General features: G+C 37.1%; 3 protein-coding genes across 3 annotated transcripts; 2 read left to right on the top strand and 1 right to left on the bottom strand.

Moving 5' to 3' along the window:
• The first annotated feature begins 14,956 nt into the window (after positions 1–14,956).
• On the top strand, positions 14,957–19,262 carry LOC107927242 (shaggy-related protein kinase alpha). The gene is made up of 13 exons (XM_016858265.2): positions 14,957–15,204; positions 16,086–16,256; positions 16,410–16,502; positions 16,623–16,682; positions 16,795–17,067; positions 17,158–17,232; positions 17,366–17,422; positions 17,512–17,652; positions 17,745–17,795; positions 18,193–18,288; positions 18,381–18,464; positions 18,689–18,791; positions 18,881–19,262. Exons 2-13 carry the CDS (start codon positions 16,149–16,151, stop codon positions 18,961–18,963), a joined length of 1,224 nt encoding a protein of 407 aa, XP_016713754.2. The 5' UTR covers positions 14,957–15,204; positions 16,086–16,148; the 3' UTR covers positions 18,964–19,262.
• Positions 19,263–20,574: 1,312 nt separating this feature from the next.
• LOC107927241 (inactive glucose-6-phosphate 1-dehydrogenase 4, chloroplastic) lies at positions 20,575–25,142 on the top strand. The gene is made up of 12 exons (XM_016858264.2): positions 20,575–21,027; positions 21,589–21,832; positions 21,919–22,130; positions 22,317–22,411; positions 22,577–22,691; positions 22,780–22,985; positions 23,095–23,203; positions 23,297–23,334; positions 23,419–23,539; positions 23,614–23,816; positions 24,301–24,501; positions 24,593–25,142. Exons 1-12 carry the CDS (start codon positions 20,887–20,889, stop codon positions 24,828–24,830), a joined length of 1,923 nt encoding a protein of 640 aa, XP_016713753.2. The 5' UTR covers positions 20,575–20,886; the 3' UTR covers positions 24,831–25,142.
• On the bottom strand, positions 25,049–27,439 carry LOC107927243 (chloroplast stem-loop binding protein of 41 kDa b, chloroplastic). The gene is made up of 10 exons (XM_016858266.2): positions 27,169–27,439; positions 26,921–27,055; positions 26,752–26,838; positions 26,571–26,661; positions 26,431–26,485; positions 26,167–26,227; positions 25,820–26,041; positions 25,615–25,731; positions 25,441–25,530; positions 25,049–25,342 (listed from the first exon to the last, which is right to left on the bottom strand). Exons 1-10 carry the CDS (start codon positions 27,268–27,270, stop codon positions 25,163–25,165), a joined length of 1,140 nt encoding a protein of 379 aa, XP_016713755.1. The 5' UTR covers positions 27,271–27,439; the 3' UTR covers positions 25,049–25,162.
• Between the last annotated feature and the right edge of the window lie 324 nt (positions 27,440–27,763).

Genomic DNA, 27,763 nt, shown 5'->3' with positions numbered 1-27,763 from the left:
TACACCATTCTCAAGGTGTCGTACCAAAGTCTTATGCGCAAGTGAAGGCTCTCTTCTCCGAGTAACCTCTTCTATTGCCTGATGATCATTGCTTGCTTTTCATTTAAGTTTGTAATTAACACGACAGCTTGTCATTTTGTTCAATCAAGTTTAGACAACAAAATCTGAAAGGATAGTCTTTAACTTAGACTCTTCTTCTTAGATATTCACCCTTTAAACTTGGTATTTTCTAAACATAGTCATGTTTCAGGTCCCTATATTATTTAGAAATTTTCCAGAGTAATGTGCAAAACTTCTTTCCTGAAAGTTTCATTAGTTCGTTAATCACTATTCCTATGCAACATGTTTGCAAAAAGATCATAACAATGGATAAGAATAAAGCTAGTTCTCAAATAAAACATCAAGATGGCGAAAGAAAGGTAACAAAGAAGTGGATTGAGAATGTGCGTTTTCACAAAGGAAAGGAAGAAAGAAAGAAAATAAAGAATGTATTTTCAAGAATACACATAAGAACTAGGTGCCCCAGTTATCGCAGCTTGAGTTTCTCTGTACAACTTCCGAAGACCTTCTGAGTTGACATGTGTCAGGAGATCTGCAATCTCTTCATGTTCAGACGTTGCATATCCTTTCTTATTGGTAAAGCAAGATCATCATATGCCCCTGATCAAATTGATCCGCTCAATCCTGATGTCCAATCCTGCCCATACTTGAGTCGCCTTTTTCAGGTTTCGCTCAAGCCTCTTTGGTCTCAAAGTGCCCTTACGGGTTTCACCTACCTCTCCAAAGTTTTTTTTTTAGGAAGCAAAGCGCCCTTCACGGGTTTTCACTTTGGTTCCGCTTTCTTCAAGTGAAGTATTTCTTGACGGAGTCTGCGTTACAGATTTGGTAAACTTTTGCCATCCATCTCGCATAGGATCAAAGCTCCACCAGAAAAGGCCTTCTTACAACATAAGGGCCTTCCCAATTGGCATCCATTTTCCTCTAAAATCTTTTTGCATAGGAAGAATTTTTTAGTACCAAGTCCCTCAAATCGGGCGACCTTTTATAGCTCGCATCATTCGTTTCTGTACATTCCATGGTGATAGCTTAGCCTCTTTTCTTCTATTAGGTTCAACTGATCGTACCGAGATTGATCCAATCGCTTATCCAACTGTAGCTCAGATAACACCGTAGAGAAGGGATTTCAACTTCAATGGTAATACTGCCTCCATTCCATAAACCAGAGAAAAGGCGTTGCCCAGTAGAAGTTCTAACAGATGTTCGATAGGCAAGGAGAGCAAATGATAATTTCTCATGCCAATCCTTGTAGGTTTCAGTCATTTCCCCACAATCCTTTTAATGTTTTTATTGGCCGCCTCCACTGCACCATTCATTTTGGGACGATACGGCGATGAGTTATGATGCTTAATTTTAAATTTGCTACAAACTTCAGCTATTGTGCTATTATTCAAGTTCATCGCATTGTCGGATATGATCCTCTCAGGCATTCCATATCGACAAATGATCTCCTTCTTCAAGAATTTGCTGACTACTGCTTTCGTGACATTTGCATATGAAGCAGCCTCCACCCACTTGGTAAAGTAATCAATTACTACGAAGATGAAGCGATGCCCATTAGAAGCCTTTGGTGATATTGGCCCAATAACATCCATACCCCACATGGAAAACGGCCAAGGAGAGGTCATGACGTGAAGAGGTGAAGGAGGCGCGTGTATTTTGTCTCCGTAAATTTGGCATTTGTGGCACTTCCTGGCATGATCAATACAATCTCCTTCCATGGTGGGCCAATAGTACCCAAATCTCATGATCTGTCTGGCCATCGTGAAACCACTGGCGTGCGTCCCACAAATACCCTCATGGACTTCTTCCAAAATTTTCTTGGCTTCCACAGCATCCACACATCTTAACAGTACTTGATCCTTCCTTCTTTTATATAACACTTCTCCATCTAAGACATATTCAATGGCTATCTTTCTCAGAGTTCTTTTGTCATTCTCTGTGCTTGATCAGGGTATTCCGATTCTTCACATATTGTAGGATACTCTGATACCAAGGACAATCATCTTTTCCCTCCTCCTCAATATTGCAGCAATTAGCCGGGGTCTCAGAGATACTCATCTGAACAGGCCTCATTGCCTCAAGTCTATTCACCTGAATCATCGAAGCTAGAGTAGCTAATGCATCAGCCATTTGGTTTTCCTCCCGTGGGAGGTAATAGAAGGTGATATCGTCAAACTCCTCAGCCAATTCAAGAACTAGTTTTCTATAACCGATTAGCTTAGGATCTCTAGTCTCCCACTCCCCTTTGAGTTGGTATATCACCAACGCTGAATCCCCGTATACTCTCAGTACTTTGATGTTCCGTTCAATGGCTGCACGAATGCCCATAATACATGCTTCATATTCTGCCATGTTATTTGTACAATCGAAGTCCAACTTGCTAGCAACAGGATAATGATCTCCACTTGGGGATACCAAAACTGCCCCAACTCCATTACCCGTAGCATTTGAAGCTCCATCAAAATTTAACTTCCATACGTGATCCATTTGAGGATTTTCTTCAGTATTCGCCACATACATCAAGTCCTCGTTTGGAAAATCGAAATTCAAAGATTCATAGTCCTCCAAGGCTCTACTAGCTAGGAAATCGGCTATTGCACTTCCCTTTATGGCCTTCTGACTGACATATACTATATCAAATTCTGAGAGCAAGATCTGCCATCTAGCCATTCTCCCGTTCAAAGCAGTCGATTCCATCATATATTTAAAGGATCTAACTTTGAAATCAGCCAAGTCGTGTGATACAACATATACTGCCTCAGTCTTCGGGTTGCCCAGATTAGAGCACAACACAACTTCTCAATTGATGAGTACCTCATTTCGCAATCGGTAAATTTCTTACTGAGATAGTATATTGCCCTTTCTTTCTTTCCCGTCTCATCATGTTGGCCCAATACGCATCCCATGGAATTCTCCAACACTGTTAGATACAATATCAATGGCCTATCTGGACTTGGAGGTGATAAGACTGGAGTATTAGCCAAGTACTGCTTTATCTTATCGAAAGCCCTCTGACACTCTTCATCCCATTCACCCGGATTATGTTTCTTTAAGAGCCGGAATACTGGATCACATTTCTCTGTCAGTTGTGAGATGAACCGAGCAATGTAATTCAGCCTCCCTAGGAAACCTCGAACCTCCTTCTGAGTGCGCGGGGGAGGTAAATCTCGTATTGCCTTTACTTTGTCTGGGTCAACCTCGATCCCCTTTTTGCTAACTATAAGCCTAATAACTTCCCTGATCTGGCTCCAAACGTGCATTTGGCCGGGTTAAGCTTGAGCTGAAATTTCTTTAATCTCAAAAATAACCTTTTCAAGACCTGAACATGCTCTTCTTCCGTTCTAGATTCGCGATCATATCGTCAACATAGACTTCGATCTCTTTGTGCATCATGTCGTGAAAAAAGTCACCATAGCTCTTTGATATGTTGCTCCCGCATTCTTCAATCCGAAGGGCATTACCTTGTAACAGAATGTTCCCCATAAGGTAATGAATGTGGTTTTCCTCATGTCTCCAGGATGCATCTTTATTTGATTGTATCCAGAGAAACCGTCCATGAAAGAAAACAATGAATAGCCCGCCGTGTTATCTACCAAAGTATCAATGTGAGGCAGTGGAAAGTTGTCCTTTGGACTAGCCTTGTTAAATCCCTATAATCCACACACATTCGTACCTTTCCATCTTTTTTGGGAACAGGGACGATGTTGGCTACCCAATCCGAATACTTGACCTCTTGTAAGAATCCAGCGTCGAATTGTCTTTTGACTTCTTCTCTTATTTTCAACACAATGTCAGGTCTCATTCTCCTAAGCTTCTGTTGAACGGGTTTACAATCCTCCTTTATGGGCAGACGATGCACCACAATGTTAGTACTTAGCCCAGGCATATCTTGGTACGACCACGCGAAAACATCCTTGAACTCTCGGAGCAAATTAATGAGGTCTTGCCTTGTCTTTGCGGTGATTTCAGTTCCAATTTTCACCTCCTTTCCATCCTCTAGGCTCACTATTTCTAACGATTCCCTATGAGGTAGGATATGCTTATCCTCTTGTTCCATCATTCTTAACAAGTCCGGAGATGCATCATAATCTTCGTCATTTTCAAAGTCGTGGGATCCCTCTGAACACACTTCTTGCTCAAAAATAGGCTCCGTGTTTGAGGCAGCGTCACTCATGTCATTGATATCTGAAGACCTATGAGGGCATATCAAAGAATATACCAAGAATATAAATTTATGAATATGTTTGTGCAAAAGAATTACAAATGAAAGAATTATTTGTAAGACAATCAACCAAATGAAAAATATAAAAGGAAAAAAAAGTGACTGATCGAGATGAACATAGACACGCATTTCATTAAAATAATGATATTTAGGCCCAATGCCTATTTCACAAAAGATTTCATATCGTTTCTAGGCCAACAAACAACAGGAATGTTTTGAGCATTACTCTGAATAAGCCCTAAAGACTACAGGGATTTCTTCAGCAGTCCAATTGTTTAGCTCGCTTCCAGGCTCATAAGGGCAGATCTCCAACAAAGCCCTCCTTTCCGTTGCTTCTATGGCGTTGGTATAAACGTTTTCCAACATTCCTCCCATGCCGCTACCGGACACTCCACATTCAGAATGAATAAATCCTCCCGACACAAAAGATGTAGATATGTGGGGAAAGGTTAAAGGCTCACACTTAGCTTCATGTCCATTCAAACGCGCCCTTCTTCTCTCTTGTCTCTTCTCTACTTCTTTCTTCTTCTGCTTCATGTCTGGCTTGTACCCTAAACCAAATTATCAAACTTTTCCTTCGGCATTGGTGCCTCAATTCTTCCCTGAAGATATTTTCCCAATCCTTTCCCGGGTAAGGCTCCTCTTCCTACCATCAATCGCAATCCCATCTCAGTGGTCCTGGATATTTTCGGTACTGGAATTCTATTTCCCTCCGCAATAAACATCGCGTTCACAAATTCTAACGACCGAAAAGAACATTCTAGTGCCTCATCGTTGATGTCCACATAAGGTGCATCGCTAGTCATCATTGCGATAATATCCTCCTCTGCATCTATTGTTACCAACCGATCCTCCGATACCAACTTCACCTTCTGATGTAATGATGAAGGTACTGCCCCTGCTGAGTGTATCCACGGTCTCCCCAATAGACAGTTGTAGGAGGGTTTAATATCCATTACCAAGAAATCCACCTCATAAGTGACTGGGCCAATCCTTAATGGTACCTCAATTCTCCCCATAACCTCCTTTTTTGTTCCATCAAATGCCCTTACTATGCTCTGGCATGCTTTCATGTGCGAACTGTCTATTGGTAATCGACTAAGAGTGGACAAAGGCAATACATTTAGTGCAGATCCATTATCAACCAAGGCCCCCGGGAGTGTGTACCCTTTGCATCGGACAGTAACATGCAGGGCTTTAGTAGAACCTCTTCCTCCGGATGGTATTTCATCATCATTGAAGAAGATAAAATTGTCAGCACCAATATTGTTGATCACCGATCCAGTTGTTTACCGAAATATCGTCAGCCACATATGTTTCGTTTAGTACCTTTAAAAGTGCATTCCGATGTACTTCTGAGTTTAAGAGTAAAGCTAATACAGAAATGCGGGCTGGCTGTTTGTGCAGTTGCTCCACAACACTGTATTCACTGTGTTTCAAAAACTTCAAAAACTCCTTTGCCTCCTCTTCTTTTATTGGTTCATTTACCAATGGCTCAACTTCTACTGCTTTCCCTTTCCTCTGTTCTTTCTTCCAATTCTCTTCCCTGGACGACTCTGCTTGAGCGTCATATCTTTTTCCATTGCGCGTGTAAGAACCTATTTCCTGATTTCTTTCTGCTTCTTTTCCCAAAATGGTCATATTACACCCGTAATTCCACGGCACCATTTTGTTATCCCTATAAGAGAAATTTGATGGTTTCTGGATTACAATTTTCGGTGTTACCTGAGACCTAACCTCATTACCCTTAGGGCGTGAGATAATGACCACAGGATGATTTATTTTTGGAGCCTTTGTTCCCAACTCTGTCGCGCATATGCTTCTCATTTCTTTCGCATCTTCATAAAACCTCATCTCCTGTTATCCATCATGCTTTGAACCAAAGCCTTGAATCCTTCACATTCTTGGATTTCATGCCCTGTTTTATGGTGAAATTTACAATAATTTCCCATCTCATGCCCTTCCTCAGAATCTGAAATAACCAACCCTCTTTTCGTCATTTCTTTCCAGACCCGTTTCAATGGAGTTTTTACTTCAGCAATGTCAGTCTTGACTTCTTCTCCCGTACCTTCGCTAACCATATTCACCCCCTTATCTGCGTGATTAGGTAACGGATTCTTTGCGTTAGGTGAGTCGTCAAGTTTGACGACACCTAAATTGATAAGTCCTTCTACTACCTTCTTGAAGGCAGTACAATTTTCTATCGAGTGCCCAGAAATTCCCGCATGATAATCACATTGCGCGTTCATATCATACCATTTTGGATACGGGGGTTGTAGAGGACTCAAGTAACGAGGAGCAACAACATGTGCATCGAATAAAGTCTGATACAACTCCTTGTCTGACATCGGAGATTGGCGTGAATTGGGGATTTTCAGTAGTTTGCCTAGCTCCCGACTCTTGTCTTGATGATCCCTGTTGATTAGCAACCACTTTCTTTGGTTGATTCACGGTAATTGACCTACCATAAGCATTCACATTATTCACTTCATTTTCTCTTTTCCTCGGGGGTGCCCTCCTATTATTTTCTCCTCCATCTATTTTTCCACTTTTAATGGCATGCTCAATCATTTCACCATTCATGATTATATCCGAGAAATTTTTTGAAGCGCTTCCCAACATGTGAGTGATGAACGGGGCTTTCAAAGTATTAATAAAAAGCGTCGTCATCTCTTTTTCCAAAAGCGGTGGTTGCACCTGAACCGCCACCTCTCGCCACCTCTGCGCATATTGTCTGAAGCTTTCGTTCGATTTCTTCTCTAAATTTTGCAGAGTTATCCTGTCAGGCATCATTTCTGAGACATGATTGTATTGTCTCAGGAAAGCCTGTGCTAAATCCCTCCAAGTAGCAATTTTAGCTCGGCTCAGCTGATTGTACCACTTTGACGCCGCTCCCGTAAGACTTTCCTGAAAGCAATGTATTAATAATTGATCATTATTAATATGCCCCGTCATTCTTCTACAAAACATAGTAATATGGGATCCTGGGCAACTAGTCCCGTTGTATTTCTCAAATTCCAGCATCTTAAATTTGTAAGGGAGCACCAAGTCCGGAACCAAGCTCAGATCCTTTGCATCTATTCCATAGCTTTCGATGCTTTCTATTGCCCTAAACTTTCTTCTATCCATTTCCATTTCTCCTCAAATTGTTTTGGAAATTCCTCCTTCGCCTTGTCCTTTTCAACCATCTCGTCAAGATCTGGGACAGCAATATTATTCGGGCTATCACCGGGATTAAAGCCCGCTCCGAGTTGAAAATTCATTGGGATTGAAGCATCGCCTTGGAACTGCTGGGGCCTAACCGACACAGAGGGTCTCCGCGGATGCAGCTCAGTCTGTACTTGCGCATGCGGAGGCGTGAAACTTAGAGGATAAAGTGGTTCACCATTGTTTTCTTCTTCACTAACAATCACAGGACCTTTACCCTTATCTACTCCCTTCAATAATTGCGTCATCTTAGCCACCAGATCATTTTGGGACTCCTCCATCTTTTGCACCATGTCACGCTGAATCTTTTCTATTTGCTCTTTCATTTGCGCCTGCAACTGGTCTTGCATTTCTTTTTGAAGTCGCTCTAGCTTCTCCAACCTTTGATCCATAATTTTTGTCTTAGCTCGAGTGCCGTAACTTTGTTGGTTTTCCAAGTTAACTGAAATGATTTTATTCGATTAGGTTTTTAATGGTCATTAATGCATATGATGTGATGCAATGCATGAAAAGAATGCAAAGAAAAAGAGGCACTGATTCTAATTCAACTTCATTAGAAAACTTTACTAGATAAAGAGTTTCTTTACATAAAATAGACTACATATATGGCTTTGCCCTTACACTCAAAGCCTTAACCTTTCTAAGAAGCCAAGCTAACTCTCGGCCCCTGTCCGACTCTAACTCATACTTCAAACTTAATAGATCAGCCTGAACCGCTAGAGTTTGCAGATGATCAGCTACTTCGCGCACTTGAGCCACCGCCTCTCCCATAATATAATCTCTTTCTCTAATCTGCTATTGAGACCGACGGAATTGTCTTTGCCACTGCTCATTATTTTCTTCCAGAAGCTCTATCCGGATTTCACTATTTTGCAATGCATTCTTTAGCCCTCCTATTTGTCCTTTTAATTCTTCAATTTTGTCTAAGCTCGCCCTTAATTCAAGCGTAGCATTACGATTACAGTACTGGTGAAGCGATCTTTCTAGTTCAGTTATCCGGACCTTCAACTCCGTCTTCTCGTCTTGGCAAACTAGTAGACTCTTTCCTAATGTGACTTCTTGAGCCCGAGTATCCTGAAATTTCTTTTCCCATTGATTAACTTTCGTCTTTTCCTCCTGAATTTCTTGTCGCCATTGCTCTGGCGTTTTACCCAAGCCAGCAGCTCTTACCGACCTACGCAACTTCTTGTAATCTGTCTTCAGGCTGTCCAAATCTTCTTCTGCTTTATTCTTTCCTTTTCTCAATTTATCGGCCTCTAATCTTTGAATGTCCACATCCAGTCCTAACTGCATTTTTTCTTCCTCTAGTTGTTCTATCTTCTTCCCCAATTCTAAACTCCTTTTTTCAAATTCTTGTTTGATGATTTCTATCTCAGAAGGCAAAACTTGTAAGTGTTCCTCTAAAGATCGAGCAGTTTCTGAATTTGACGCTGGGATGTTGTCGTTGATCCTTTGATCACGCCACTGACTATACTCGGGGGTAATTGTCGGACCTACGGCTAAGATCTTCATTCGACGAGTCTGGTTCCAAGCACTAGATATTTCTCGAACCTTCTTCTTGTAGTTGTCCTCCCTATAGGAAAAATCACAATAGGCCAACCCCTGCGTTGCTGGTATGAATTGTCGTGATCTATACTGTCTTGATACGAGTAGAGGAGCATATCTGATAGCTCCCCATATCCCGAGCAGCGGAACCCAGTCAAAATCTCCACATCGGTACAATATCTCATCAGGAATTAACCAAGGAGCCCTCCATTCAATATCTTCATCCTGAAGATTCTGGAGTATCTCTATCCATTTTTCTTCTGAAATATCATCCCGTCTTGGCGTGGCCACCAATTCTCTTAGAGGGGAGTAGCTATCAGAGAATACCCGATAAGAGACCTTTTCGACTTTCCAGAAGTGGCTATGGAACCATGCCAATAAGAGCTGCGCGCATCCAATAAACCTTCCCTCCCCTGCTTTTGACACGCTTTCAAGGATCTAAAAGTTTCAGCGAGTATTGCCGGAACCGGTGTAACCCCTTTACTAAGCCGATCAAACAAATCAGATACAGCCTCGTCTATGTGTCCTAAAGCTTTGGGGAAAACCACTAGTCCATAGATACCTAAAGCGAAGACATCGACCCTTTTCTTTAAGTCAGGATGTACAAGCACCAAATCTCGCAAACTTTTCCAAGGAACACATTTACTGTCGCCCTTCTGTTGGATCCGGGCAGCGACCCACTGCTCGCTCATCCCAGTGATGTTCATTAATTTCTTTAACAACGGAGGGACACAAGCAGCTCTGGAATAAGCCTTGTCGACTTGAATCTTTGGGCACCGAAGCAAGGTCGTATACTCCTCCACAGTAGGCGTCAAATCTACCTTCCCAAAGTGAAACAACTGTAGGCAGGATTCCAAAACTGAGCAAGGGCTCGGAATAAATACTTGTCCACTTTGACACTAAGCAGATAAGGTAGGTCACCGTAGTTACAATAGAACAGCTGCTTGGCCTCGACATCCCATTGATTCCAGACTTCTTTCATTTCTCGAAGGTCATTCTGGATTACACTGATACGGGTAAAATCCCACAATTCTGACACGTACCCTTCGGTAAGACTATCGCCTTTCTCTCGTTGTGTCGTTTCAGCCCATATTCGCACAGTCGCATTATCCTCTACTTTATCAACAAACCCCTTTTCATGATAAGCTTTCTACCAAGAAACTGAACGTAAATCGACACCTCTTTTAGAATGAAGATGCCATGCAATCACAAACAAAGTAAATTAGCATTAAACACAGAATAAGATTTAAAATAAGCGACAATAAATACAACATTCATTTAGGTAAGCACTAAAAATTTGGAGTAGCTCTACCTAGGTCAGTTCCTATGGCTCATTACATGTGGTTTGATTCTAAAGTAAGGTACCTGAACCAGCAAATTCCTCGATCCTCACCCATTATAGGCTCATACGGACCAAGTTCGATTCAGGGGGATACATTTCCCTATGGCCATGCGGAGATGAAAATCTCACGAAGACATAGGTACGGATATATCCCAAAGCGATTCACTATCCCATGCGGAGGTGAAAACCTCACGAAGGCGTAGCTTCTCACTCCCACTTAAAGGTGTGACCAACGGTCATGCAATGCAATGCGGAAAGATACCAAAATTTAAACAAACAGAGCAAATATAAACCCCAATGGTGATGATTATGATAAAGACAGATAAAATGCGATGAAAGGATCGTAATTTTAAACCGAATTTTCAATTTTTGACAAAAGACAAAAAGTAATCACCACGTGGCTTGACCCTCTTATCGGTCTCCCCAGCGGAGTCGCCAAGCTGTTGGCACCATTTTTTGATGAAAACGGGGTTGACTTGGGTTTTGAAAAATGAAACGGGAGTCGCCACCAATCCTTTTTTATGAGGTGTGATTGGATCACCTTGAAAAGTGGTTGTTTTTAGTAAACGGTTTATTTTATTAAAACAACAGGTTTGGTCTACGAAATTCAAAAAACGGGTTCGGGAGTCGGTTACGCACGAGGAAGGATTAGCACCCTCGATACGCCCAAAATTGGTACCTTAGTTGATTACTTAATGTCTTAATGTCGAAAAGCTGAAACTTTAAAGAAATTTTAAAAAATACGATCCTTGTATTAAAAAGTTGAAAATTTGGAAAAAGTGGCATATTTCACGTTATTCGAGAAAGAGAATCATATCCAGTAAGTTAGGACACAATGTCTCGAATTCACGATATTTGAATGAAAAATGCTTAAAAGATATTTAACTATCTTGGATAAAAAAAAGGATTACGACCAGTAAGTTAGGACACGATCCCTCTTTTAAAAATTCCCGAGATTGTTTAAAAACTTAAGTTTAAAAAGATTCGTATATTTAGATCTATTGTGAAAATCGAAACCCAGTAAGTTAGGGTACGATCTTCTCGAATCTAAACACAGTGCCATTTTTTAAAACGAATTTTGTTATATTGAGTGAAATAAAAACACGAAATCGTAGTAAAAATGTGAAAGCAAATTACATTATTACGCATGGCTAAACTATAATGAATACAAAAGTATAAAAATAATATGAGCAATAATACTAAAATAAAATAAGGAAAAAGAACAAATCGGTAACATGCGAAATAATAAGCCGTAACATGTAAATAAAATGCGCAAATGCGTATAAATATTATATAAATATATATAATATATACATATAAAAATGTGCATGTGAATATATAAAAAAATAAAGTAAGATAAAAGAAACCGTATAAAAAACATATAAACATGTATACGTATATTCGTGAGGAAAAAAGAAAAGTATATAGATATACATATATAAAAGAAAAAAGCATTTATGTATATATTAAATAAGTTAGAAACAAATACATAAACATATATACATATATAAGCAAAATATAATAATATATTAATATAATAAGACACATATTTAAAATTACATAAGTAAATATAAATGAAAATATATAATGAGAATAACAATGATATAATAATAATAATAATAATAGTAACAATAAAATAAAATTGCTAAAATATGGGCTAAATTGAAATAAAAACAAAAGAAACTGGGCGAATTCAAAATGAAAGGGACTAAATTACAAAGCGCGCCAAAAGCGAAGGGATCAAATGGGCAAATAACCCAACCGCCTCAAAACGCAGCGCAGCAGTGGGCCAGATGGAAATAAAATTAAAATTATAGGGATAGATTAAAAATAAAAGGAAATAGCAAAAAGGACCGAATTGCAATGCGTTTTAAAACTGGAGGGACTGAGCGCGCAAATAGCCCATTCAGCGAAAACACGCGGATCCTCCCCTCGGGTCGGGTCACCGCGCGGGTCAGGTTGGAACGGCGTCGTTTCAACGCCTGGGGCTATGGCGAAAAACGGCGCCGTTTTGAAACGCTTATAAAAAATCAAAAATTTTCTTTTTTGCTTCATTTTCTGCCTTTTCCTTAAAAAAAAACTGAATCTCATCCTCTTCCCTCTCTCCTCACGACTTCTGGCCTTAGATTCAGGCCTCCGCCGCACCACCTCCACGGCCGGTGGCCGGAGTTGCGCGAAATGGGTTTTCAGCCCTCCTTTCAGTGTCCTCGAAGGCTAGGCCTTCTCAACCGAGGGACTGAGTATGAAAGGAAGAGACTTTCCTCCCCGTTCGACCCCGGTGACGGCGAAGGAGGGCTCCGACTCCGGCTTCCGAAACCAACAGGTACTTTCTTTTTTAGTTTCGTTTTCGTTAAGAAAGATTGTAGAAAAACAACAAAATAAAATAAAATAAAAGGAAAATAAAGAAATACAAAAACGCAAGAATAGAAAAAGAACAGAATCAACCTTTTATTTTGATCCTTTTTTATATTACTGGTGTTGTTAATCCCTTGTGAGAAAAATACATAGTGTTTGGCTTTTATAGCCGATCCATTTCTATTTTCTCTATTATTTGCTACTTTGCGTGTTTGTGCCGTTTTGCAGGTGATTGACCGAGTTGGTGGCGGTGGGTGGTGGCAGCGGCATACAGAGGGCAGGTGACCAGTCGACTGACGGCAGAAGACCTAGGGCTAGGGTTTTTCTTCTTATTTTTTTAAGTTGGTGTTGGGCTGGGCAATAGTTGGGTATTGGGTGTTGTAATTGGGCCATTGGGGTTTGGGTTTAGTCTAAGTGGGTTAATTTGGCCTGGGCAAATATTGGGTTTTACAATGATCATCATAATGACAGTTGCCTAATTATTATTCTTATTGTCTAGTTAATAACTTGATGAAATTAACAATAATGCAATTTATTGCAACTATTTTCAGTTTGTCTAATCGTGTAGGGTGTCATGTGATATTTGTTCTTCGGGGTATTCATAGCCAAACCAATCATATATATATATAGGTGTGTGATCATGTATGTGATAATTGCATAAATGATGCAATTAAAGGTGGGTTTGCAAAAAAAAAAAAAGGGGGCCCAAAAGGTTCCTCTCTGGCTAGGCCTTTTAACCAGCTGTTGATTAACAAATCAATATTCAACCATTTTTTTTAATCTTTCTTTTTTTGTTTCTATAACTATAATAATAACAATAATAATCACAAAAATCATTAAAAAGAGACAAAAAAACAAAATGAAAACCTCTTTCCTGTTTCGACAGTCTGCTTCTGTCACACTGACAGCCCAAAACAATAATTTACATCCAAATCCCAAAACAAACACAGATATTCAAGTTTATTGTAAATCTTTGTATTCTTTTTAAATTTATTCAGTCTATGTATTTTTATTTTTAAATATTCGATCCTTCTAATGCAATTATTATTACTGTTAACATTTTTTTGGGTTATATTCAGTTTATTACAATATTATTTTTAATTATATAATTATTATATAATTATTTTATTTTATTTTAAAATGTTACACCAATAAATTTAATTGTATTAATAATTAAAAATAAATTTTAAAATCTGAAAAATTGAAGGATTGAATTCATGAAAATATAATTATAAGGACTAAATTCTAAATATGAGAAGAGTGAAAGGATTATGGTATATTTTAACTTTAAAATCATAATATTTTGGTTAATTCTAGTATGATTTTTCTAGATTTTATATAAAAATATTCTAAAAATAATATTTATTGTTTTATAATTTAAATAAATTTACAATTATTGAGATTGGGTACTAACTTGATTAAAATTTTAAATAATAATGTAGATATATTAATGATAAATAGTTTAATTTAACTAGAAGTATCGAGTTTGAATCATATAAATAAAAAAAATAGCCCCTGAAAAAACAACTTGATTCAAATATTTTATTTCCGATGCCATTAAACTATCTGTAAGTTTATATTTTGATCAATCAATCTTAAAAGGTTATAAAGTAGTTATTGAATTATTCAAAAATTCTCCGTCATTGAGTTGTTAAAATCGTTAATGCATAGCATTAATTGTTTTCGCACAGCATTAATTGTTTTCGCACTGTTACATCAATTGAAAGCTTTCATTATTATTCTCTTCTATATTTAGTTTTTTTTGTGATGAAGTAGTTTTAAATATTACGAATTTTTGAATCAAAATCCAAACTACTTTCTTTTCCAATCTTCGACATTAATGTCGATTGAAGTACTAATCCACCGCACCGATCGTCAAATTGTTACCTGAGATTGTTATTCGAACATTTTGCTTTTAATAAAAACTTAACAACTCAATGACTTAAACGAATTCTTTCAAATAATTTAATGATCACTTTATAACTTTTTAAAATTGTGTTATTAAAATGTGTAAACTTATTAGTGTAATTTACCCATAGAAAAAGACAACCCTCTATTCAACTTAATATAAATTTCTTTTTTTTTGAATAATAACTTAATATAGAAGATAAAATACCTAAAAGTTTGACAAAAAAATTGTAAATAATAAAATACAGTAAGCAGTTGAATACAGGATAGATACATATACATATACATATACATATACATATACATATACATATGCATATACATATACATAAATAAATAGAAAAAAAAAGTTATAAAAACAAAAACCAAAATAGAAACCTGAAATACCATGTCAACCACCAAAATTTTTAACCCATTCAATCACAAATTAACAATTTTTGCAATACAGAAATATATAACTTAATATATTTCTTTTTTAGCCCCCATTTCTTCTTCCTCACCGCTGCGTCGCCTCAACCAAGTCTGCTGCTGCTTCTCCTTCTCTATTCCCTCTTTCAATCCATATGTATATCTTCCCCTTTTTTCCCTTTTTTTTATGTTTTTTGTTTTTGGGTTTTTTTTTTCCTTTTATGTATGGAATTAATGGCTTTCTGGGTTCCCCCCCTTTTTTTTCCTTTTGTTTTGGATCGGCTTGTTTCTTGTACGATCTTCTTGGTGGTTGTCAGATTTGGATCTGCACGTTGTTTTTCAAAAAAAAAAACAGATTTTTTGTGGTTCAAGTTTACCTCTGAGATCTTTTTTTTGGGAAAAAAAATAATTTTTGATTATTATTATTGAAATTTGAAGATGGGTTTTTTTTTATTTGGTTTCCTTTCTATAGATATCACCTCTAGTAATCCTCTTGTTTTTTTTTCTCTCTCCCTTTTATGTATCACTGAAAAGCTTTTAAATGGGAAAGATTTTTTTTCCTTTGTTGTTGATGCTAATTTGCTTGAAGAGTGCTTAATCATTAGCTTTATTTATATGATGAAAATCCCTTCCCTAAAAAAGTTGAAAATATGGGCTTATGATTAATGAAATTTCCCCTAACATTCTTGTTTCTTTTTTATTTGCTATTTTATTTTGTTAAGCCTTATTCGCTCCTTTTTGTATGAATGATGTCCTAATATGCCTTTTTTTAGCTAGATATAGAGATTTTCCTGCATATGTATATGATAAAAAGTTAAAAGATTTATGCTTTGGGGATGAATCTTTTTTTTGTTTTTGTTTTGTGTAACTTGAATGGCTACATGGGTAAAAGGGCTTAGTTCACTTGATTGTTTTTTGGGTGTATTGTGAATTTGATTAATTTTATGGTGTAGTTAATGATAGAGCTTTTTTTTTTAAACATATTAGTTGTATCTTAGTTGAGTTTATTTAACTTATTTTTCCCTTTTTGTATTGCAGATAAATGATTGGCTGTGAGGTGGAAAATCAACAGGATTAGGAGGACACTCTTTTGTCTTAAAGATGGCTTCCGTGGGCATGGTGCCTACTTCTGGTTTAAGAGAATCTAGTACTGCCGGTGTTGAGAAGTTACCTGAGGAGATGAACGACATGAAAATCCGAGATGACAAAGTATGCATTTTTGTTCCTTCATCATTGTGATTCCCTGCTTTTGCATTTTCTAATAAGTTAATTTAATAATAATCAAGTATATTACTAGCTTTCATTTGAAAACTGAAAAAGAGGAATGCGGCTACTGCTGATGAATTGTGTTCTAATTTTTAGGAAATGGAAGCAACAGTAGTGGACGGCAACGGGACTGAGACAGGGCATATAATTGTGACAACTATTGGTGGTAGAAATGGGCAGCCAAAACAGGTATTGTTTTCTTCTTCCTTGATATTTAGTTGCAACGAGTGAATGTTACAAGTTAGTCATTGTTCTTCCTGATTTTATTTCATTACATGTTATATTCTAATATAACACTATAAATGCCAGACGATAAGTTACATGGCTGAACGTGTGGTTGGACATGGATCATTTGGAGTTGTCTTCCAGGTAAGGACCTCTTGTTTGTTTTGTTAAAGGTGGCATAACTTGCTAATCTTCATTTTTTTGGTTAGTAATGGATGTTTGTTATTTTTCATTTTTGTTCTTGGTTTTTTAAAAGGCAAAGTGCTTGGAGACGGGTGAAACTGTTGCTATAAAGAAGGTTCTTCAAGATAAGAGGTACAAGAACCGTGAGCTGCAAACAATGCGACTTCTTGACCACCCAAATGTTGTGGCTTTGAAACATTGCTTTTTTTCAACAACTGAGAAGGATGAACTTTACCTTAATTTGGTACTTGAGTATGTACCTGAAACTGTTCATCGTGTAATCAAGCACTATAACAAGTTGAACCAAAGGATGCCGTTGGTATATGTTAAGCTTTATACATACCAGGTACAAAGCTGGTGTTTAAATTTTTGGTTTCTTTTGTGTTCTTTTAAATTGAATCATTTGAGATGCTAACAAAGGTTGATGTTTTGGTAGATATTTAGAGCTTTGTCTTACATCCACCGCAGCATTGGTGTGTGTCATCGGGACATCAAACCGCAAAACCTTTTGGTACGTTCAAATACCTCTTTCTACTGTGACATGATGCCTCCTTGTTTGTTGATTAGTGGTAGCCTTTACCTGTAAATTCTAAGTCTGTTCGCTTTCAACTTGATCTTGATGTATTACACTTTCCTCCCTGTAGGTAAATCCGCATACTCATCAAGTTAAACTGTGTGATTTTGGAAGTGCGAAAGTTTTGGTAGGTTTTAATCACGATTGTCTTTACTTGTTTATGAATCTTTGAGTTCTGCTTAGGTCTTACTATTTTATATTTTCTTATCATGGTAGGTGAAAGGGGAACCAAATATATCCTACATCTGCTCAAGGTATTATAGAGCACCTGAGCTAATATTTGGAGCAACTGAGTACACTACAGCTATTGACATCTGGTCTGCTGGTTGTGTCCTTGCTGAAATGTTACTTGGACAGGTAGGAAGCTTGTCCATATAAGGTTTATGATTGTTATCGTTACCTTAAACTAAGCTTGGTGTTCCGTATTATTTTTTTTCTATTTATCACAGCCTTTGTTTCCTGGTGAGAGTGGGGTCGACCAGCTTGTTGAGATTATTAAGGTATTTAAATTTCTGACTGTGTGGTTAGTGCAATGCTTGCATGTATTTATACACACACGTACGCACATGGTGCATATGCATATATCCTTATTATTACAATAATGTCTTTTCTTTGTGGAATGTCTCAATGAAAGGAGACTTATTTTCTTCAAGAGATGACTTATTCATTGCTATATGAAATCGACATATTCATCATTGTTCCTACTAGTGCTTTTGTTAACAATAATGGCATGAAATACCTATGTTCCTTGTACATCTATACTTTGGTATAACTTCGGTTGTAATACTTTTCCATTGTATGTGTCCTGTTTGGCATCATTATAGCTTCTTTAGTCCATTTCCAATGTCAAGTTGACCGTTTCACTTTTATTATGATAATTATGTGATTATTTTGTAGGTCTTGGGCACTCCAACCCGAGAAGAAATTAAGTGCATGAATCCTAATTATACAGAGTTCAAATTCCCTCAGATTAAGGCTCACCCATGGCACAAGGTATTAAGGATCAAAGAAAGGGTTTGCAAGTGGTCTTTCGTATAACCTTGTCATGCAATTATTATGATTATTGTTATTATTTTTTGTACTAGATATTCCATAGGCGTATGCCTCCTGAAGCTGTTGATTTGGTGTCAAGATTACTCCAATACTCCCCGAATCTCCGATGTTCTGCTGTGAGTATATAGAATCCTTTTTTTATTATGCTTCAACGTTTTTCCTTCAATATGCTTCATGATGAAAAAGGGAGTTGACAATATCAGCAAATGACTTGCATTGCTTATGTCCTTGTTGACATCAAGTCTTGGGTTTCTTAAACAATATTTTAAGAATCACCGTTACTTAATATTTTTATTTGCTTCATGCATGTATCTCATTTTGCAAGTGTTGCTTTTTGCAGCTAGATGCCTTGATCCATCCTTTCTTTGACGAGTTGCGTGATCCAAATGCCCGCTTGCCAAACGGCCGTTTCTTGCCGCCATTGTTTAACTTCAAACCTCATGGTAAGTAAACATTTCTTTGCAATAACCTTATGTGTATCGTTAAGAATGAATGATTATTATTATTGTTATTGTTATCATGTCCACCACAGAACTGAAAGGCGTTCCGGAGGAGATAACAGCGAAACTGATACCGGAGCATGCAAGAAAGCAATGTCCATCACTTGGATTGTGATTTTGATGTGTAACTCAACTAGTAGCAAAAGTGGATTATCATTATGGAAGCTTTTATGGTGTTTGTTGTTGATCTATGCCCCAGTTTTTTGTTCTTGTTGCATGCATGTGTTGTTGTTGTTTATGTAAAAGCAGATTTTAGACATAAAAATCGTCCATCCCACTGTCTTCTATATATTTCTTTCAAGATTTGTAACATCATCATGGAGACCAACTTATGTTCTACTCTCATATATGTTATTGTATGTAATGTAATTGTCGAGACCCTAGTAGTGAAGGAAACATCAGTGTTTAGTTTAATCTTGCCTTTTTTGCTTCCATTCTCACTGTTGGATGGGTTTAGGTAAGAGTAATATGTCTTAACTTTAAAACAATTGGGTTGGATTAATCTAAATTATACATTATCCTATAAATCATATCCAAATCTTCAACTTTGGTCCCATTTGTGACATTCCAATCAAAATGGTACAACAAATTTGCCAATGCCAACACATTGAATGCGCCAATGGAATAACAATGCAGGCGAATGGTCCTCACCGAGTTGAAGGTTTGTTTTGGTTCTTGATTTTACTGTAGCAAGGTACCAATGAAAGTAACAAAGAAAATGACTGGATACAAGTGGACCAATCTGAGTTTAGCAGTCACACCATCCCCATCACATTTTACCCTTCTCTTAGTTATTCACATTTTTACGTGATACGAGAAATTTGGTTTTAAAATTTAATAATTCATTGAATTCAATTGACTTGGTTCGTTTGTATTTTACAATATATTTAGATTGGAATAAAGAAGGAAAAGGAAAGTGATAGTTGTTTGGAATTGGATAACCTATTTTTATACAAGAGAAGAAGTTGAAAATTCATCCTTTTTCTTCTTGTTTCTTTTGAGGGGAATGAGAAAAAAACGAAATATAATAATATTTTATATTTTGTTTATTTTAATTATTTTAATTATTTTGAATTTTTCTTAGTACATTTTTTTTTATTTTCTCCTTATCTTTCCTTATTATTAATTATTTAAGCACAAAGTTAGATTGTCTTGTTGGAAAAGGTTAGCACCCGAATTTCAATCAAGAAACTTAACATGGAAGGTAAAAATAAAAAAGAAACATTTTGATGGCTAATTAAGAACGGTAAAACTTGAGTTGATTTTTTTTCATGGTACTAGAGCGGATCATGAGTCAAGTTGGGTTAGTGCAAAAAATTAGGTTCATTTTTTTAGGTTTAACTCAGCTTAAAAAATGAATTTAAAATTTTGTTCAAGTCTAGATGAAAATGTTAAAAATACATATAAAAAAGTTTTTATACTTAAATAACACTAATATAAGTTAAATAAACAGATGCCACTAAAATAATAATAAAATTAACAATAAAATAAAAGTTATACAATATCCAAACAATAACAGTAAAATAGTAATAACATAATAGCAAAACAACAATATGACAACAGTAAACAACAACAAACAGCAGCAAATTTTTTTTGTCAAATTGGATTGGGCCAAAAGATTTTGTCCAAGTCTCGACCCGTTTATTAAACAAGTTTTATTTTTTAGGGGATTTATTTTTAACAAAATATATTACTCCAACTATGGGTAACTTCATAAAAGCATCAAAAACCCAATGTTTCTGTTTTCTTTACCCTTCAATCCTTCTGTTTGGTTCTTGTTGGGGGGAAAGAAAATGAATGATGATATTGAATGTTGGGTTTTCTCTTTGTTATGAATTCTCACAGAAAAAAGGGAAAAATTCTTTTTTAAAGATATTTAGGACACGACAAAAAAACATCAACCAACATGGTTATTTAACCCCCTTGACTTCATTTTACTTGCGTTCTTTTCAGGCTTCTATCTTCTACGTCCAAAACCACTCCCACCTCTGCTGCACTCGTCATCTACCCCTTTCCTTTCCTTTGCTTTCATTGCTTTATGTACTGCTGCAAAGTTACAAACTTAAAATCACCCCCCAACTTACCACACTCAAAACAACGAAGGATGTCGGTTTCGTTTTCACATTTCTCGATACCCTTCTCTGAATCTTCAATTGCTTCATCCATTTCTCTCTCCACTGTAAGCTTTTCTATGTTTCCTTATCTCATTTTCTTGTTCCACAATCTATAGATTATTTTGAAGTTTTAGTTGTAAAAAAAAGGCATGTCAACTTAAACACTCGGATCATACTTTCGTATGCTTTTACCCATTTAATTTCTATACTACACTCAACTGGACATGATCATCTATCACTTTTTTTTACTTGAATTTTTACTTGCCATGGCTGACACTGACACATAATTGCAACCAGCACATTGAAATTTTATGAATTGTATGAAAAAAGAAAATCTTTTTTAGTATATGTGTATGTATATGCAAGTGCTTAAGAATGTACACATAGTTAGGCCCTTTGACAGGTCTCAAAGATCAGAGGCTCAAATGGATTTATTTGAAATTGTATCAACAAGAAATATTTTTTAGCATATGCATATGTATATGCAAGTGCTTAAGAATACACACAATTAGGCCCTATGATAGGTCTCAAAGATCTGAGGTTCAAATGGGTTTATTTGCTTGCGATTGGATTTTAAAAGCATTATTTAGGAGTACATACAATGAGTTATTTATGCTTGTATGTAGGGTGCAGCCAATAACTTCCAATTGTTGAGAGGTAGTTGCCTTGTTCTCCATGGAGGAGCTAGCGATTTGTACCAGAGGTTTCGTGGTTTGAAACTACAGATACTTAAGAGGCTGAACCGTCGGCAGCATGTACCTGCCAATGATTTGAAGAGAATAAGAAATCAAGACAAGGATCAGCCGGAAAATCCTTCAAGGAACGATGAACAAATTTCTGAAGCAGCATCGACTATACCCTTGTCCAATGGTTGGAAAAAGAAGAAGCTACAATTTGTCCATCCATTTTCTTGGGTTGGTTCCTTTCATAAGCTTTTCAACTTTTGAAATTTGTAGGTTCCACAGAAGATCACACGAGAACAACTTCACAACCAAAGAAAAGTACTTTGCCTCCACTTGTTCAAACAAATTCCTCAAACTTGAATGTTGATGATAATCATGAAAGACCCTCTTTATGCATTGCTGTTATTGGAGCTACCGGTGAGCTGGCTAAGAACAAGATTTTTCCGGCACTATTTGCTCTATATTACAGTGGTTTTCTTCCCGAGGTTGTTCTGCTCTAATACCAAAAGCCCATTTGTTTCTCGTAGAATTTATTTTTATCACATCATTAGGACATTAAGTGGATTTTGGAGCCCTTAAGAACTTAGGATCTCCTTGTATAAAAATGGAAAAGATACATTAATGTGATGAATTGAGCTCTTTTGTGAGTTTATCTCTTTACATGGCTGCAGAATGTCGGTATCTTCGGTTATTCAAGAAAGGATTTGACTGATGAAGACTTAAGATCCCTCATTGCTTCAACTTTGACTTGCCGCATTGATCATCAGTACGGTCCTCACTCATGTTATGATATCCCCCCTCTTTGAAATCCTTGTCTTCACTTCTTCGATCTGCATTACGAAGATTGCTATATACGAAAGGTGTTCCGGTACTTCACTAATCTTCAATAATTTTCTTTGCCTAATCTTTGTCTTGTAATTCCCTTCCTCAGGCAAAACTGTGGGGACAAGATGGATGCTTTCCTTAGTAGAACATACTACCTTAATGGAGGTTATGACAACAAAGAAGGGATGTCCAAGCTGAATTCTCGAATGGAGCAGATTGAAGTAAGCAATGCTAAAAACTTGAGACGCGTTTTGTTTCGAGTGTGCTTTTGAGTTTTATAATTGATAATTAACAGCTTAACTACTTCAGGCGGGGTATCCAGCAAGCAGGATATTCTATCTTTCTGTACCGCATGAAGCACTTCCAGACGTTGCTTCTTCTCTTGCCGATAATGCACAAACAAAGAAGGGTTGGAATCGTATAATAATCGAGAAACCATTCGGATTTGACGCTGTATCTTCTCAACTGTTTACTAAATCCCTTCTTTCTAAGTTTGAGGAGAAGCAAATTTACAGGTTCATATGCATGCTTTTTGGTCCTTCTATGTTATTGAACAGTTCAATACACTATCTTGTAATTTATATGTTTTTATTATTCTACTAATTTAAATCTATCTTATTACAGGATAGACCATCTCCTTGGGAGGAACCTCATTGAAAACCTCACTGTATTAAGGTTTTCGAATCTAGTTTTTGAGCCATTATGGAGTCGAACATACATCCGTAATGTGCAGGTAAACTTTGGGTTGATATAAATTCTTTTACTCTACATGTGCTTTTAGGAACATGCTGCCTGCTCATTACATCTTTGTATTGTTCTTTTGCAGGTGATTTTATCCGAGGACTTGAGCATGCCGCTAGGAAGGTAGGATCATATAAAGTTTTCTTCCTTTGTCTCGTGTAAACAATTTTTCATAATCCCATTTATTGCATTCCTCCTTTAATACAGGTATTTTGATGGTTATGGGGTCATTCGGGACATTGTTCACAGTCACATACTCCAGACAATAGCATTGCTAGCCATGGAACCACCTATAAGTCTTGATGGTGAAGATATTCGAAACGAAAAGGTACTGTTCTTTTCTTGTACGAAAAACACAATTTCGAAGCACATCTGTATTTTCAACGAGAAGCTTCCTTCCAGGTTAAGGTTCTTAGATCGATTCGGAATTTGGAACCCAGTGATGTGATTCTTGGCCAGTATAAAGCTACTTCTGGAGATAAGGTTGATGTGAGCTTAAGCAGTCGGACCCCTACCTTTTTTGCTGCTGCATTGTACATTGATAATGCCCGTTGGGATGGTGTACCTTTCATGATCAAAGCTGGTGTGGGACTCATCAAACACAGGTAAGAAAGATATATGAATGTATGTATGCAGCTGACCACCACCAATTTATGATTGTTGGGTAAAAGTATCATAGAGGCCCTTGTACAAAGAGTCGGATTGCATTTTTCCCCCTCTACTAAAAAAATGGACAAATTAGTCCCTGTACATTAGATCAAAGAACAAACTGGTCATTCTATTAAAAATTTCATTCATTTCTATAATTAAAAATTGGTCCTTGCATGTCAAAATGAGGCACATGTGGCACGCCTCGTGTAATTGTTTAGTTATTTTGTCAGCAACTCTAATTTTTAACTGTAGATATGGATGCAATTTTTAATAGAAAGGACTAATTTGCTTTTTAATCTAATGTACATAAACTAATTTTCCCATTTTTTGAGTGAAGGGGGCAAAATGCAATCTGAATCTTAGCATATAGGGCTTCCATATGATTGTTGCTGTTTCTAGTAGCTAATGCTTGATGTTTGCATATGACTTTTTATGCAGAGTGGAGATACGTATACAATTTAATAGTGTTCCTGGAAATCTCTATCGTGAGCGTATCGGCCATAATACTGACCTTGCCACTAATGAGTTGATTTTACGTGATGAACCTGATGAGGCCATCCTAGTCAAAATCAACAATAAAATCCCAGGATTAGGGTTGAATTTAGATGCTTCAGAGTTAAATTTGCTTTACAAGGACAAGTAAGCACCTTTCTTTTACTCGTTAACTTTTGACACCAACATCAACTTGCACTTGTTTTGATGTTTTTGCGGTCTTGTATTTATACTAAAGGTATAATGTCGAGGTGCCTGATTCATATGAGCATCTTTTGCTTGATGTCATTGACGGTGATAACCATCTCTTCTTGAGAAGCGATGAGCTTGCAGCAGCTTGGAATATTCTTACACCTGTTCTGCAATGGATAGACCAGAATAATATAGCACCAGAGCTGTACGAGCTCGGAGGTAGAGGACCAGTTGGCTCATACTATCTTTGGGCTAAACATGGGGTTTGGTGGGCAGATGACTAAAAGGGAATAGCCTGTTGTTGTTCGAGTTTGAGATAACAAAACAGGTAATTTGGCTCGTTACGATGTAAATCATGTAAAACAAGAGTATGTTATGTATCTGTTTGTTTGGTTTTGCTGCTATACGAAAATGGCAACTGTGTATGATTGGATACATGCCAGAAAGGGAACAATGCTCTTTTGCTTGTGCATGGCTACAACAATTCCACATTCCAAATTGATTAAGCAACAATACATATAGTTTGTATTAATATGAGAATTGATACATTTTTCATAGTTATTATATATGCCAACTTGAAGAGGCAAAATTTGAAAGTGATGATGAGATGAATGTCTTATGATTGGAGAACAAAACTTTTGCCGAGAATCATGTCATCGGTCGAAAAATCAGCCTCCTTCCTGAATGTTCCCCTGCCGAAATCTAGGTTATACGAGTCTGTGAGTCCTTCGACTAGGTCAAATTCCGGTTTCCATCCTAGCACATGCTTTGCTTTTTCAACCGATGCGAAGAAATGCTGCAATATACATGAACAAAGTGTGAACATCTCCATGCTATGATCAATACTTTCAAGTTCTTTAAATCATTTCATCTGAAGTTTGTGTCAAGATTTACCTGATCTCGGAACGGGAATGCCTTCTTTTTACCGAAGTCAAACTCCTTTGGGTTGTAGTGAACAATCTCAGGTTCGGGAAATCCACCAGCCTGGATGAAGAACAACAAATTCAGTAATTAGCAAGTACTCATTTTGACTTTGATCTTTTCTCGATGGTGAAAGGTTCGAGATACCTTGGCGCAAGCCTTTGCTAATCCATCGAAGGTCACGTACTTTTCTCCCGAAATGTTGAACACCTGCTTGCTGGCCTTTTCATTACCAAGAACCTCAATGAAAGCCGTTGCCAAGTCCTGGAGTTCACCACTGTGTTACATCATCCTCACTCAATAGTGCAAGGGGGGTAAAAATCATATATAGCAGTGTTGCAGTTTCACTAACCTTGACATGACCAAGTTGGGTTATTTGCACTCCAGAGTTCGGAATTGGAATAGGGCGACCAGCTTTCAATCGGTGGAAGAACCATTCTTCAACAGGGTTATAATTCAAAGGTCCATATATGTAGACTGGTCTCACAGATGTCCAGTTAACATCCCTCGACTCCAGTAAGCTCTCGGTATTAAGTTTTCCCTTGTGCCTACTCTTCGGATCAACGGCATCGGTCTATCACCAGGCCACAAACAAATTAGAAAAGATGATACACACATACACACACACACACATATATACATATACATACACCAGTAACATACATGGCAATGAAACATGAATGAAATTGACAATCGTACCTCACAATGTGGTAACATATCAGATTTAAGGTAAACACCTGCTGAGGAGCAGTATATGAACCTGAGAATTAGCAGAGCTTTAAGTATCTGTTAGTAAATGAAGAATGCAGATATGAAGAATATGGTATCGACACCATTTTTAGACACATAACCAATCCTTTCGAGTTGCTAGCTAGCTGCAAAACTATAAATTCAAATCCTTTTGGTATTGAACCATTGATATCTGTTGATATCTATTTGCAACGGAATGATTCCAAAGCTTACTGTTCTAAGTTCGGGAGTGCATCCAGTATCGGTTCAACTTCGGCCGCCTCTCGTCCTGAAAATCATATTCTTTATGATGTATTGATAAACAGGTCTATCCTAGTGGAAAGTAAAACACGGAAAGAGAACCGGGCGGATACCATTTATGTCGTACACAACATCGTAGCCTTCTGCAGAAAGACTGGATTTCACAAAATCGAAGTCCATTCTATCTCCTTTCAAATGCAAAATCTAGTGAAAAACCGGGAAAACGAAATCGAGCACACACATTAGTCTTGTGGAATCAAGTAAAAGAAGCAGAATTGTTAAGGCATAAATAACCTTGGATTTAAACTCAGCGTAGTCACTGTCTGATTCACCAGGCAATTGTTGAGTAACTGGTGCTTTACCTCTAGTAAACAAAGTAACCTGCCAAAAGAATTATAATTATATTTATATATATAGCCCTTCCATTAGGTTCCAACCACAAGAATAGATGCAAAATTAGTACCTGATGACCCTCTTTTACAAGGAGTCTTGATAAAAACACACCAATGAACCTAGTGCCTCCCATTATGAGAATCTTCTTGGTGCTGGATGCTGCAATATGCAATGCACCTTTTGGCTGATATACCTTTCTCTTGTACTGCAACCAGGTGTAGAAAAAGACAGAGCAATTGCAAAAAAAAAAGTTTTAAACTTTCCCTAATTGCAACCCCAAAGGAACCAACTTTACAATAGAGATAGAGAGAGAGGGACCTGGATTTGGCAGAGCTTGGTGCCATTGAAGTGGGAAAGAGAGGAAGAGAGGAGGGAGATGGGAGGCTGCTTTGTGGGCTGCAACACCACCAGCTTTGACATGGCTTTTTTGCCTTTTGCTTTGCTTTGAGTTAGTAACTGAAATTTGAAACGAGTGTTGTAGCACCTTGTTTTTATGGCCCTCACCAAGTGTATAACAAGTGATGAGGATAAGCCAACACCGTCCTACCACACCATACCTTGGTTATATCCACAGCCTCTCATTCTATTGGACCATGTATCACCACTGTTTTAATACAAATATAATTAATTAATTAATTAAAATTTTAATAAAAATCAAGAATATTTATTAAAACATTTATAAAACTAGTTTAATATTTTTGTCTTTATTTTTTTTATTTTTTATCAGTTCTTAATTATTCCCTCTTTAAATTTGTGTGTTAATTCGATTATGATCTAACCTGCTAATTTTTTTTAAAAATTTTTTAAAGGACTTTTTTCTAATAATATATACTTTTAAAAGACTAGTAAATACGTGTTAGTGAATAATTATTATTTGTTTATATTTAAAAGAAAATTAAAATTCAGGATCCTA

The sequence above is a fragment of the Gossypium hirsutum genome, chromosome D11, assembly GCF_007990345.1.
Source record: "Gossypium hirsutum isolate 1008001.06 chromosome D11, Gossypium_hirsutum_v2.1, whole genome shotgun sequence".
Classification (NCBI taxonomy): domain Eukaryota; kingdom Viridiplantae; phylum Streptophyta; class Magnoliopsida; order Malvales; family Malvaceae; genus Gossypium; species Gossypium hirsutum.
Note: the sequence above shows the minus strand (reverse complement) of the source record. Positions and strands in the feature narration are given on the sequence as shown.

Bases quoted from the DNA above. Each gene is read 5' to 3' on its own strand.
- LOC107927242 (XM_016858265.2), top strand. From the start codon at position 16,149: ATGGCTTCCGTGGGCATGGTGCCTACTTCTGGTTTAAGAGAATCTAGT. The intron at 17,423-17,511 runs GTAGGTTTTAAT...TTATCATGGTAG, and splicing joins TTGGAAGTGCGAAAGTTTTG to GTGAAAGGGGAACCAAATAT. The intron at 17,653-17,744 runs GTAGGAAGCTTG...TATTTATCACAG, and splicing joins CTGAAATGTTACTTGGACAG to CCTTTGTTTCCTGGTGAGAG.
- LOC107927243 (XM_016858266.2), bottom strand. From the start codon at position 27,270: ATGTCAAAGCTGGTGGTGTTGCAGCCCACAAAGCAGCCTCCCATCTCC. The intron at 26,486-26,570 runs GTATCCGCCCGG...TATGATTTTCAG, and splicing joins TGTTGTGTACGACATAAATG to GACGAGAGGCGGCCGAAGTT. The intron at 25,732-25,819 runs GTTAGTGAAACT...GGTGAACTCCAG, and splicing joins CCCAACTTGGTCATGTCAAG to GACTTGGCAACGGCTTTCAT.
- LOC107927241 (XM_016858264.2), top strand. From the start codon at position 20,887: ATGTACTGCTGCAAAGTTACAAACTTAAAATCACCCCCCAACTTACCA. The intron at 22,131-22,316 runs GTTGTTCTGCTC...ACATGGCTGCAG, and splicing joins ACAGTGGTTTTCTTCCCGAG to AATGTCGGTATCTTCGGTTA. The intron at 22,692-22,779 runs GTAAGCAATGCT...TAACTACTTCAG, and splicing joins CTCGAATGGAGCAGATTGAA to GCGGGGTATCCAGCAAGCAG.